At 37.5% G+C, this 12,635-nt stretch overlaps 1 protein-coding gene across 2 annotated transcripts in view; it reads right to left on the bottom strand.

Annotated features, from left to right (window-relative positions):
• The window catches only part of LOC148311201 (cysteine dioxygenase type 1), a 28,256-nt gene that overhangs the window by 13,125 nt on the left and 2,496 nt on the right, over nucleotides 1-12,635 (bottom strand). Inside the window, exons 2-4 of one of the 2 annotated variants that reach the window (XM_088257091.1) lie at nucleotides 7,620-8,436; nucleotides 4,297-4,443; nucleotides 1,023-1,309 (exon numbers count right to left, since the gene is read on the bottom strand). In XM_088257091.1, the coding sequence (XP_088113217.1) occupies nucleotides 1,023-1,309; nucleotides 4,297-4,443; nucleotides 7,620-7,861 (676 nt within the window). In that variant the 5' untranslated portion in view covers nucleotides 7,862-8,436. Of the gene's footprint in view, nucleotides 1-1,022; nucleotides 1,310-4,296; nucleotides 4,444-7,619; nucleotides 8,437-12,635 lie in introns of those variants that run through there. The other variant, XM_088257092.1, reaches the window with a different exon arrangement.

The following is a 12,635-nucleotide window of genomic DNA, read 5'->3' on the forward strand; positions in this document are numbered from 1 at the left end:
CTTTTTATTTTCTGTACATGAAGTTTAAATAAATAAAAAAAATAAAACAATTCAATATGGAATTCTACCAACTGTCTGCAGATACAATAAATAACTACAGTATGGTCCGTTTTCACTCATGTGGAATGTCACATTTAACACAACCTATATATGAGAGCATTCTGAAGATTCTTATGTACCTACACTGAACAGCCTTTATACAAATAACAAAGTGTAAAAAAAATCATTTAACTATCCGTAACAGTAATTTGTATTCGTCCGCCTCCATCGTGTAATGGTCAGCACACTCGGCTACCGTACTTGAGATCCTGGGTTCGTTTCCCAGTGAGGCGGGTCAAATAAACATAAGCGATTTTTCACTCTTATATTTACTCAATATTACCCTGGACCTATAGCGGAGGTCTGATCACCTTTCCTTAACGTGTTAATGATCAAGATAACACTGCGTTTATATGATGCAGTGCCCTGTTCACCATTGGGTGCGGATAAGGGTTTGAAGAAGAATTTGTATTCACAACATTTTGAGTGTGTCCAAATACTTGTTAAAAAATCTGAGTTCTCTCCACCTAGGAAATATTTTTACATCTACATACGTTGGAATGAGAAAGCTTTTATTTGTTTGCAAGAGACCAACCCCGGATTATTTTTACATACTGGGAAACGCCTGGAAACATAATTTAATTATTTTTTCTATCCCGTTTATAATTTTACCAAATATTTATATTCAAAACATTTTGCGTGTGGCCAAATACTTGTTCACAAATCTGGGTCTTCTCCACTTAGAGGCTATTTTTAACACAGATGGCTGTTGTGAACTCACATGCATTCTGTCATGAGATTAATCATATAAACTGTCATAGTCGCTTTTATTTTTCAAAACCGGACGGTCAAATTCAGGATAGTGGACAATCGCCCATAGTGTCAAATTCTCCCACCGCGTAGTGTTCGGTGGCGCCATCTCTTGGGGAAACCGCAAAAGACTCACGCATACACCTGGTCTATATAAATTTTTATAAACTCACCGTTGATGTAGCACACCCCATTGGTCTCCAGTCTCGACCTGCCCAGCTCGACCATGCGGCACTCCTCCTCGACGATGTTCTCGCTCCCCCTGTCGCCGCGTTCGCAGCAGCTGTCAGTTTTCCCGCCGTCCTGCTCGGCCGCCATCTTGGGCTCCTTGTCATCCCCGTTTCCAAGATGGCCGTTTCCGTTTCCGATCTCGCACTTCTCTCCGACGACTGTGCAGCGCACGGTGGGCCCGTCGGCGTTCTTGCGCAGGTTTGGGTCGCAGCGCTCGGGCCAGGCGTATCTGAATAAGCATGTATCAAATATGTAAGTAATAATGACTATGGATAATTTATATAGCGGCATTTTCGTAAAATACTACCTCAAGAGCGCTTATGCATACGTGGATTATGACATGAAAATGATAATGACAGATGAACTCACAAGTCAAATCAAAGAAATAAAATCATACATCTAAGTAACTTGATTGCTAGCTTAGATTTATTGAATTGTTTAAAATCATTACAATCAGGACGCGACCGGCTGCGCGAGAAGCCACACGCGTGTGTTCTGAGAACAGTTTTATTTTAGAATATACTTATATATATTGAAAAAAAACATTGCCGAAGATTCAGGTAAATAAAAAATTGGATTAATGGTAACTTGCAATTAGGATAATTCGGTATGCGCTCGGCTGCGCGAGAAACCGGAGGTATCTTTGTGCACGATTTAAATACACAATACATAAATATATATTGGAATTAGATTATATAATGCATTGTCTGCCTCCGTAGTGTAATGGTCAGCACGCTCGGCTACCGTTCTGGAGGTCCCGGGTTCGATTCCCAGGGGGGTCAAATAAATATTATGTGATTGTTTCACTCTAATATTTATTCGATATTACCCTGGACTGGTACCTGAAGCGGAGGGTTGATAACCTTTCCTTCATGTGTTTTCGATCAAGATAACACTGCGTTTATATGATGCAGTGCCCTATGCACCACTGGGGTGCGGATAAGGGTTTGATATGATATGATATATAATGGGAAAATATTCATTCAATTTGTTAACACCTTGCTTTAATAACTTTTTTTTTTCAAAACCATATAATTATTTCCAAGAAAAACTTATTTTTCAATACAAAAACGGTGTTTTAAGCTATTGTTACTGTTTTTTTAAATTTGGTGTTATTCAAAATATTGTTGACTTTGTACACATCTGATAAATGTGTCGCCTACTTTCAAAATCCGCCAGATCCATGTAAGTCGATTTTCCAAAAAATACAAAATTCTCCAAGTAACAATTATGTTTAAAAGATTTGTCTATCTTTACATAACATATTATAAAATAGAAAATTGTAACATTTTTAATTTTTTTTCAGTATTTAAAAATAAAACACGAGACACAAACCGATAATGACGTCATCTTAATTTTTGACCTATCCCGTTCTCTGATTGGCTGATATGGGTCAGAAGGCAAGTTCCATGAATAGAGCGGAATTTGAAATACAACGCTGTTTTTAGGTATTTTTAGCAGATTTTTCAAGTATATAAATATTTTAAATAATAAAACCCGCAATTGGCATTCCTATAGAGTATTAATTTTAAAATCTTATAAAATTGGGTCTGGCTGATTTTGAAAGTAGGCGACACATAAAAAATATCATTTTTGCAAAAAAGTCTTCGGCAATTTCAACAAGCACACAAGTATACCAAAATGATCAAATTGCTATTTAATACAAAAAATATAATTGAAGCCTTCGATTATATTAGCATATTTTCAAAAGCATAAAAAACTTCAGCCATTCGTCACGTTCTCTCCGTGATGGCAGCCAATCCGGTGGAATTATTTTGAGGAAAAACGTTCACAAAACTCATCTGGTAATTACTGTTTACGGGCTATAACCGATTCATTTCGTTTTCTTATTTCATTCGCCTCTATACAACGAGGGAGCGATTGTCTGGACGCGTTATCTTTTCAGGTATACGACGTACTAATCCTCATGCTATCTCCTTCTATATACAAGTATCTAACGGGCATCTGTCTCTTTTGTTCGTGCAATGCTTCCAGTTGTTCATCGGTCTAGCGGACAATAAATCCACTTATGTATATAGAAGAAGAAGAAATAAAAAAATAAAGCTTTTGAAACTATTTCTTCTTCTTCTTCTAACCCTTAACCGCACCTAATGGTGCATAGGGCACTGCATCGTATTGACGCAGTTATCTTGATCGTTACTTTCATGAAGGCAAGCTGATCACTACGGTATATTTATCGTTTTTATTATCATCATTTTTGGAATGAAACTCTTAGAATTCAGAGTGTAATTACAAGGACACGTCACGTTTATTAGGCGCTTTTCGTTACACGAGAGAGAAGAAAGATATAAAGCGTCGAGAGAAGGAGAAAGATAGCTATACATTCCGACGCCACGGGAGTGGAGCAAGAGAGAGCGACGCATACACAACGATACAGGGGATAGAATAAGATGGTGTCTATATTGTACAAGTGCGTGATTATGGTACCGCTTTTGGTGTGTCTTGTTGGTCTTTTTGGCTACCACGCTGAAGGCTGAAGAAATTTGTATTAAAATTATAAGAAATAATGCATTACAAATAGCTTTCATTACAACATTTTGAGTGTGTCCAAATACTCGTTCACAAAATCTGGATTATCTCCAATTACAGGAGTTATTTTCACATTATTTTTTTGACATCTCATCAAAGATGAAGAAGAATATGGAAGTCTGGGCATTTACGGGGCTGACGACCGTCATAGGCTGGTTTAAGTGATTATAATCCAGGATTCGCACCTCACATACTAATACAAGAGTTTCTGCTTAGTAAAAAGCTTCTTTACATCTCACCAATAGATGTCTCTAGTGAAGTTCTAGTGATTCAAGAACAAGGTTTCTAAATTGGTTCATATATATATAGAACTTCCAAGAATTTGAGTAGTGTGGTTGTCAATAATGGGTAGAATTGGTGAATGTTAACGTGTGTAAAGTGATCAATTAAACCAGCCTATGACGGTCGTCAGCCCCGTAAATGCCCAGACTTCCACATTCTTCTTCATCTTTGATGAGATGTCAAAAAAATAATATGAAATAGCTTTCTTTACTGATTTGTGGATATCACACGAAAGTATCTTTATAATATGAACTACCACGGATAGGGGCGTGGCTTAAACGGCGGCTGATTTGCAAATGTAAAAATATACCTACCGCCAACGGTGGGCGGCTGATAGGCCGATGGGTTAAATGTTTATATATCAAGATTTATATATCTACTAACCTGACTTCCTCGAGCTCTCCCTTGAGGATCTTCATGAAGCAGTGCGCGTCCGCATGATCGTGGATGGCGGACGCGTGTCCCTCGCCCCAGCACAGCACCATCAGGTTGAACTTCCCGTTGCCGGCGTCTACCAGATTCCGGGTATACCTGCGAGAAAACACCACCAAATAATGTCTGTAAAATGGGGTTTTATCACTCTGGAGGAATATCAAGTTTAACCCTTCACTGCATGACTGCATGACTGCATTGACAGTTGGTCTTCGAGAGACGAGTGAAGTTATTATTTTGGCGTTTATAGCGCGTCTTTTGGCTAAATTATGAACTATATACGTGAGTTTTGAACGTATCTAATCAGTAACAACAAAGAATGGTTGCTCATATTTTTAAAGTACGTTTTAACATTAACTTTTGGGTATGTAACAAAGATACACTATGCAGTGAAGGGTTAACACACTCAACCTATAAAGGATTGTATTAGACTCGTGAAGTGTTTATAACAGCCGATATAATCAATATTTTCATATTATTTTTTGACATCTCATCAAAGATGAAGAAGAATATGGAAGTTTGGGCATTTACGGGGCTTACGACCGTCATAGGCTGGTTTAAGTGATCACTTTACACACGTGTAACATTCACCAATTCTACCCATTATTGACAACCACACTACTCAAATTCTTGGAAGTTCTATATATATGAACCAATTTAGAAACCTTGTTCATGAATCACTAGAACTTCACTAGAGACATCTATTGGTGAGATGTAAAGAAGCTTTTTATTAAGCTGAAACTCTTATATTAGTAGTATGTGAGATCCGAATCCTGGATTATAATCACACACATGAGAAACGCCAGAAAATACCATTTTCATTTTTATTATTAAGCTTATAATTTGACCAGATAATTTATTTACAACATTTTGAGTGTGTCCAAATACTTGTTCACAAAATCTGGATTATCTCCAATTGCAGGAGTTATTTTCATATTACTTTTTGACATCTCATCAAAGATGAAGAACGACATCTCATCAAGATCTTCATCTTTGATGAGATGTCAAAAAATAATATGAAAATAACTCCTGCAATTGGAGATAAACCAGATTTTGTGAACAAGTATTTGGACACACTCAAAATGTTGTAAATCAATATTTTCGTTCGTCTTTGTCTTTTGCAAAATTCGCCTTCGTAAAAACGCCGTTTTCGTATAATCAAATTTATTGAATGTTGCACTACATCTCATAACACTGCGTTTATGAGATGAAGTGCCCTATGCACCATTTGGGTGCACGTAAGGGTTTTACGAAGAGGAGGAATGGATCATTATCAGACGGGAAGAATATCTAATTTATCATAATCAAACTATAAAGGATTGTATTAGACTCGTGAAGTGTTTATGACAGCCGATATAATAAATATTTTCATTCATCATTTTCTCGTGGAAAATTCGCCTTCGTAAAAACACTATTTTCGTAGTTGGTAATGGATGACGTCACAGAAACGATGGACTTATTTTTATATTGGTGACATTGCTAAATTATTGGCGGCTCTACTTCTTGATGTCTATGGTCCACCCTCCCACCCCCCGTTCATATGTGTATAACACGAATGATAGTGTAGTGGTAAATAAACAATCCACACTACTACTATTATAGCTCTGTAAAGCAGACATTTTGGGATACGCCGCGTAATACACCCGATGACGTATACGGACGTCTGTTTTTCGTTTTATTATATTTTATTCTATTTTATTATTTATTTATAATATCTAAGGTTTAAACCTGAATATCTCGCGCGTATACGCAAAGCACGGCACACACGCACACACTGAGAAACATTTATATATTGGTTTACAACATTTTGAGTATGTCCAAATACTTGTTCACAAAATCTGGATTATCTCCAATTACAGGAGTTATTTTCTGACATCTCATCAAAGATGAAGAAGAATATGGAAGTCTGAGCATTTACGGGGCTGACGACCATCATAGAAACAATAGATGTCATTTTCATGTTTTATTTTCATCTCACCAATAGATGTCTCTAGTGAAGTTCAAGAATAATGTTTCAAAAATTGATCAATCACTAGAACTTCACTAGAGACATCTATTGGTGAGATGTAAAGAAGCTTTTTACTAAGCAGAAACTCTTATATTAGTATGTGAGGTCCGAAGCTGGATTATAATCACACACATGAGAAACGCCAGAAAATACCATTTTCATTTTTATTATTTAAGCTTATAATTTGACCAGACAATTTATTTACAACATTTTGAGTGATTCAAGAACAAGGTTTCTAAATTGGTTCATATATATATAACTTTTAAGAATTTGAGTAGTGTGGTTGTCAATAATGGGTAGAATTGGTGAATGTTACACGTGTGTAGAGTGATTACTTACACCAGCCTATGGCGGTCGAAGTGTTTTCTTTAATCATTGTAACATGTCTTACCACAAAGTTAATGCCGAAACAATAAATAAAATTTCATTATTGTAGATCAAATACAGATTTTTTTTGTACTGGGCTCAAGCAACACATCAAAGTTCAAGTAGCCCCGTGCTACGGTAATATTTTTCATCGATAACTGTCAATACCTTGTCAACAACTGACGTCACGCATTCCAGACTAATACGCTGACTTACGAGTGGATGTCGGGAATGTCACTCAATGCAAATTACGGACACATAATTATAGACAAGACTCCGGTTTTCCAGCTATGGGCATTACTTACTGGGTTGTTCGAAACCAGGGAGGCGATTATACCGTCGCAAGAAACGAACGCCCGCGTTTCTTTTCTTATTTTTTCAGGTATACAACGTACTAATCATCGGTCAATCATATTTCTTTATAAAGTTGCCAGGTTGCCATTCGTGGGATTGTCCAAGCAATCGGAAATGTACTTAAAATTGGGTTGATCGAATGAGGGAGTCATTTAAATGATGTTGTGTTATTATTTGTCCGCCTCCGTAGTGTAATGGTCAGCACACTCGGTTACCGTTCTGGAGGTCACGGGTTCGATTCCCAGGGGGGTCAAATATATATGAGTGATTTTTTCACTCTAATATTTATTCCATATTACCCTGGACTGGTACCTGAAGTGGAGGGCTGATCACCTTTCCTTCATGTGTAATCGATCGAGATAACACTGCGTTTATATGAAGTAGTGCCCTGTGCACCATTGGAGTGCGGTAAGGGTTTTTCATTATTATATTTCTTAGTAATCTAATTTAAATCCTCTATTGCATGTGAGTAATATATTTAGACCTTATATTTTATCAAATGAGTGATTATTTTCTATTAAGTGATTGGAAAATTTTTAAATCTTACCTGTAGCGGTCGAATTTGGCGTATTTCCTCCACTCTGCCGGGTTCGACTTGTAGCTAAGCATCAGTTGACTGACATGGTCGACGTCAACATTATCAGACGCGAATATTTTGTGCAATTCCGACACAAGCTCCTCCAAAGTGCTGACGGTCTTGGCCAGCTTGACGCCTACCCCGTCGGCCATCTTGTCGCCGAAATAAGGGGCCTGGTGTATGTCCATCATCGGCTGCGTGCAGACGTCCATTTTCCCGCTTTTATTTAAAATTCGCGCGAGTGTCTATGGTATATCAAACGTCAAAATTCAGGCGCGGTTGTCTATTGTATTTCAAACGTCAAAATATTGACGTTATCTATGGATTACTTATAATTAAGAGCAAATATTGACAACTTTCGTCTGTCAAACGTCAAATATTGGTGTAGTTTTATGTAGAAGAGTTAAATTTGTGTATTTAGGAACGATTCCGACTGTCAAATAGTAATAAAAACAATAAAAAACTTTAAAAATAGGTCAAAAGTCAGAATATTTACAACTTCCGGCTGTCAAATGATTCGAAATTTCGGCGCGCTTATCTTTGGTATTTCCAACGTCAAATTAAAGCAGTTTATAATGGGTTATTTAGCTATATAATATATATTTTTATACAAATAAATTTGGATGTATATTTTTATACAATATAGAGGTAAATTTCGTTATTTATCACTGTCCTTTAAATATATTAAGTATTTTAAAAAATAATTAAATATTTTAGCTATATAAATTTACGAATTTAGCTTAGATTATTATTAAAAAGTGTCTATGCAGATATGGTGACTTTCCCTCTGAAAAAAAAGAGAAAAATACACGTTAGTCGAGTTATAATACGAGTCACGTGATCATGGGCGTGACAAACCAGCCGATGACAAGCGGAAACAGCCGAAGAGCGATTCGTAACAATTTAAAACGTAAAGCAACCATGATGAACAACCACACTAGTACTAATACTACTACCATCACGCCGTTTCCCCGCAGGAGTAGGCAGAGAGGATGGAACGCCACACTCTTCTGTCATGACATACACTCCTCGCTTCCTCCACATCCATACATCTCTTCATACATGCCCTCCGATTACGCAGACTTTTGACACCACCAGATTTTAGCGGATTTTGTATAAGCGGAAGGCTGATCACCTTTCCTTCATGTTAATGATCAAGATAACACTGCGCTTATATGATGCAGTGCCCTATGCACCATTGGGGTGCGGTTAAGGGTTTGAATGAATGAATGAGATTTTAGGTTCTGGTTGATCTGATCGTGCCAAATCTTTTTCGGCCGTCCTCGTTCTGTTCTGTTCCCGCTCACATTCGCCACATATATTTTCTTAGTCATTCTCTCGTTATCCATTCACTCCACATGCCCATACCATGATGTAGTCGAATACAAAATATACAACAGCTAACTGAAATTTGGAAAAAAGGTAGATTTCAACGAAGGGTTGACTGCGAAACCCAAACTACTAACTAACTAACCATCACGCCGCTTCCCCGCAGGGGTAGGCAGAGAGAATCGAACGCCACACCACTCTGTCTTTGCAAACATTCTTCGCCTCTTCTACATTCATGCATCTCCTCATACATACCCGACGATTATTACGACTCCTGACCCGGCTGCTTTCGAGTATTTGACATACCTGATTGTGCCAAGTTTTCCTCGGTCGTCCTCTGCTTCTTTTTCCAACTACATTCGCTCCGTAAATTTGTTTAACCGTTCTTTCTTCACTCATACGCTCCACATGTCCAAACCATCTCAACACACCTTTCTTAATTTTATCGATAATGCTTATCTCAGCCTTACATTCGTTCCTTATTTCATCATTCGAACATCTATCAAACATCGTTTTGCCACACATTCGTCTGAGGGATCGCATTTCGACTGCATTCAGTCTGCTTTCATCCTTCTTTTGCCAACTCCATGCTTCGCTTCCATACATAAGGGTTGGAACCAGAACTCCATTGTGTACTGATGATATTCAAAAATGCGCATGTAATGATATTCAAAAATGCCCATGTAGTAGACGTTATAAGATTTTATGTGAGCGATAGAGAGAGAGAGGGTAATATTCACACTGTCATTGATTGGTGCTTCAATCCTTCGAACCCTTATACGAACCCAATGGTGCATAGGGCACTGCATCATATAACCGCAGTGTAACATTGATCGTTAATACATGTAGGAAAGGTGATCAGCCCTCCGCTTCAGGTGCCAGTCCAGGGTATTATCGAATAACAATTTATATTTTTATGAAATTCTATTCGTAAAAAAATAATCGAATTAAATTAATAATAATTAATTTAAGAAATAATATTTTTTTAGAATTCGCTAACCATTTAATAGATAATGATCACGGTAGAATTGGTGAATGTTACACGTGTGTAATAATAAATAAAACCCTTATCCGCACCCCAATGGTGCATAGGGCACTGCTTCATACATATGAACACAGTGTTATCTTGATCGTTTACACACGAAGGAAAGGTGATCAGCCCTCCGCTTCCAGTCCAGGGTAATATTGAATAAATATTACAGTGAAAAAATCACTTATATTTATTTGACCCCCCTGGGAATCGAACCCGGGACCTCCAGAACGGTGGCTGAGCGTGCTGACCATTACACTACAGAGGCGGACAGTCTATGGCGGTCGTAAAAACCGTAAATGCCCAGACTGCCATATTCTTCTTCATCTATGTTGAGATATCAAAAAAATAATATGAGGAGACGCATGAACACGGAACAGGCGAAAAATGTTTGCAGAGACAGAATGGCGTGGCGTTCTATGAATATCTGGGCATTTGCCGAGCTTAAGACCGAAGATCCTGGTTCCAACTCTAATGTATGGAAGTGAAACATGGAGTTGGCAAAAGAAGGATGAAAGTAGACTGAATGCAGTCGAAATGCGATCTCTCAGAATAATGTGCGACAAAACGATGTATGATAGATGTGCGAATAGTGAAATAAGGAAGCAATGCAAAGCTGAGATAAGCATTATCGATAAAATTAAGAAAGGTGCGTTGAGATGGTATGGACATGTAGAACGAATGAGTGAGGAAAGAAGGTTAAACAAATTTTTGAGGCGAATGTTAGTGGGAAAAGAAGCAGAGGAAGACCGAGAAAAACATGGCACGATCAGGTATGCCAAATACTTGAAAGTGGTCAGGTTAGGAGTCGTAACAATCGGCGGGTATGTATGAGGCGATGCATGAACGTGGAAGAGGCGAAGAATGTTTGCAAGGACAGAGTGGTGTGGCGCTCTATTCTCTCTGCCTACCCCTGCGGGGAAGCGGCGTGATGGTTAGTTAGTTTTTTAGTTAGTTTTAAGATCGAAGAGGCGAAGTATGGACAGAGCAGGATGACTAACTAACTAACTAACCATCACACCGCTTCCCGCAGGGATAGGCAGAGAGAATCGAACGCCACACCACTCTGTCTTTGCAAACATTCTTCGCTTCTTCTACATTATGCATCTCCTCATACACACCCGACGATTATTATGACTCCTGACCCGGCCGCTTTCAAGTATTTGACATACCTGATTGTGCCAAGTTTTTCTCGGTCTTCGAAGCAGGATGACAGTATGACTAAATTTACATTCCTATTTTGTTTGAAAAGATAAGATTAGGAAACACTTTCTAAATTCCTGAATAAGTATATCAGTTTAAACAATTGGTACAAAAAACGTCGGTAAAAATTTACTGTCGAGTTTTTTTAGTATAAGATAATCGGCTGTCCAAACTTAAAACACAGTAAGGGACATTTTTTGTAGTACGTTTTTTTTTTTGCGTTTTTGGACTAAGTAGAATCTACTTAGTCCGAAAACGCAAAAAAAAACGTAATACAAAAAAATGTCCCTTACTGTGTTTTGAGTTTGGACAGCCGTAGTGCAGTGGTCAGCAACCTCTTGGATCAAAAGAACGTGAGTAGCAAAACAGTTTAAAAAAAATTTGGATGCCAATTTTTAATTTGCAATAATTTACAACATTTTGAGTGTGTCCAAATAATAAATATTTGGACACACTCAAAATGCTGTAAATAAATTATCTGGTCAAATAATAAGCTCAAATAATAAAAATGAAAATGATATTTTCTGGCGTTTCTCATGTCGCTCACTCCTTTCAAGAACGTCATAAATAAAAAATGGTCAATTTTCAGTTGTGCATGTTTTCGGAAGGCCCAGAAAATGTACTGTGTCCCAGCAAAAGCGGCATATTTTAAACTTAATAGTTACCCGCTACAGGGCAGAAAGTGTTGTTTTTGCATTTTGAAGAAAAGGTATTGTTTAATTGTTTTTACAAAAATTCTAAATATTTTTCAAATGGAAAAAAAACCTTCAGGTTTTACCTAAAAAATCTGTTGCACAGTAAAAAGTTCAATAAGTTGCTTGATATTTATTTTTAATACATCGTATTATAATATTAAACATTAAAAACACTCTCCCGAAAAATCAAGTTTTTTGATTAATGTCGTTCTTGAAAGGAGTGAGCGATGTGTGTGATTATAATCCAAGATTCGGACCTCACATACTAATAAAAGAGTTTCTGCGCAATAAAAAGCTTCTTTTCATCTCACCAATAGATGATGTGTCTAGTGAAGTTCTAGTGATTCAATAAACAATGTTTTAAAATTGGTTCATATGTAAGTATAGAATTTCCGAGAATTTGAGTAGTGTGGTTGTCAATAATGGGTAGACTTGGTAAACGTTACACGTGTGTAAAGTAAACCTGCCTATGACGGTCGTCAGCCCGGACCATAGACATCAACAAATAATAATAATTAATAAAACCCTTATCCGCACCCCAATGGTGCATAGGGCACTGCGTCATATAAACGCAGTGTTATCTTGATCGTTTACACATGAAGGAAAGGTGATCAGCCCTCCGTTTCAGGTACCAGTCCATGGTAATATTGAATAAATATTACAGTGAAAAAATCACTTATATTTTATTTTACCCCCCTTGGGAATCGAACCCGGGACCTCCAGAACGGT

Source organism: Brachycentrus maculatus, unplaced genomic scaffold (genome assembly GCF_059751285.1).
Source record: "Brachycentrus maculatus isolate JH-2025_06_01 unplaced genomic scaffold, ASM5975128v1 h1tg000070l, whole genome shotgun sequence".
Taxonomy (NCBI): Eukaryota; Metazoa; Arthropoda; class Insecta; order Trichoptera; family Brachycentridae; genus Brachycentrus; species Brachycentrus maculatus.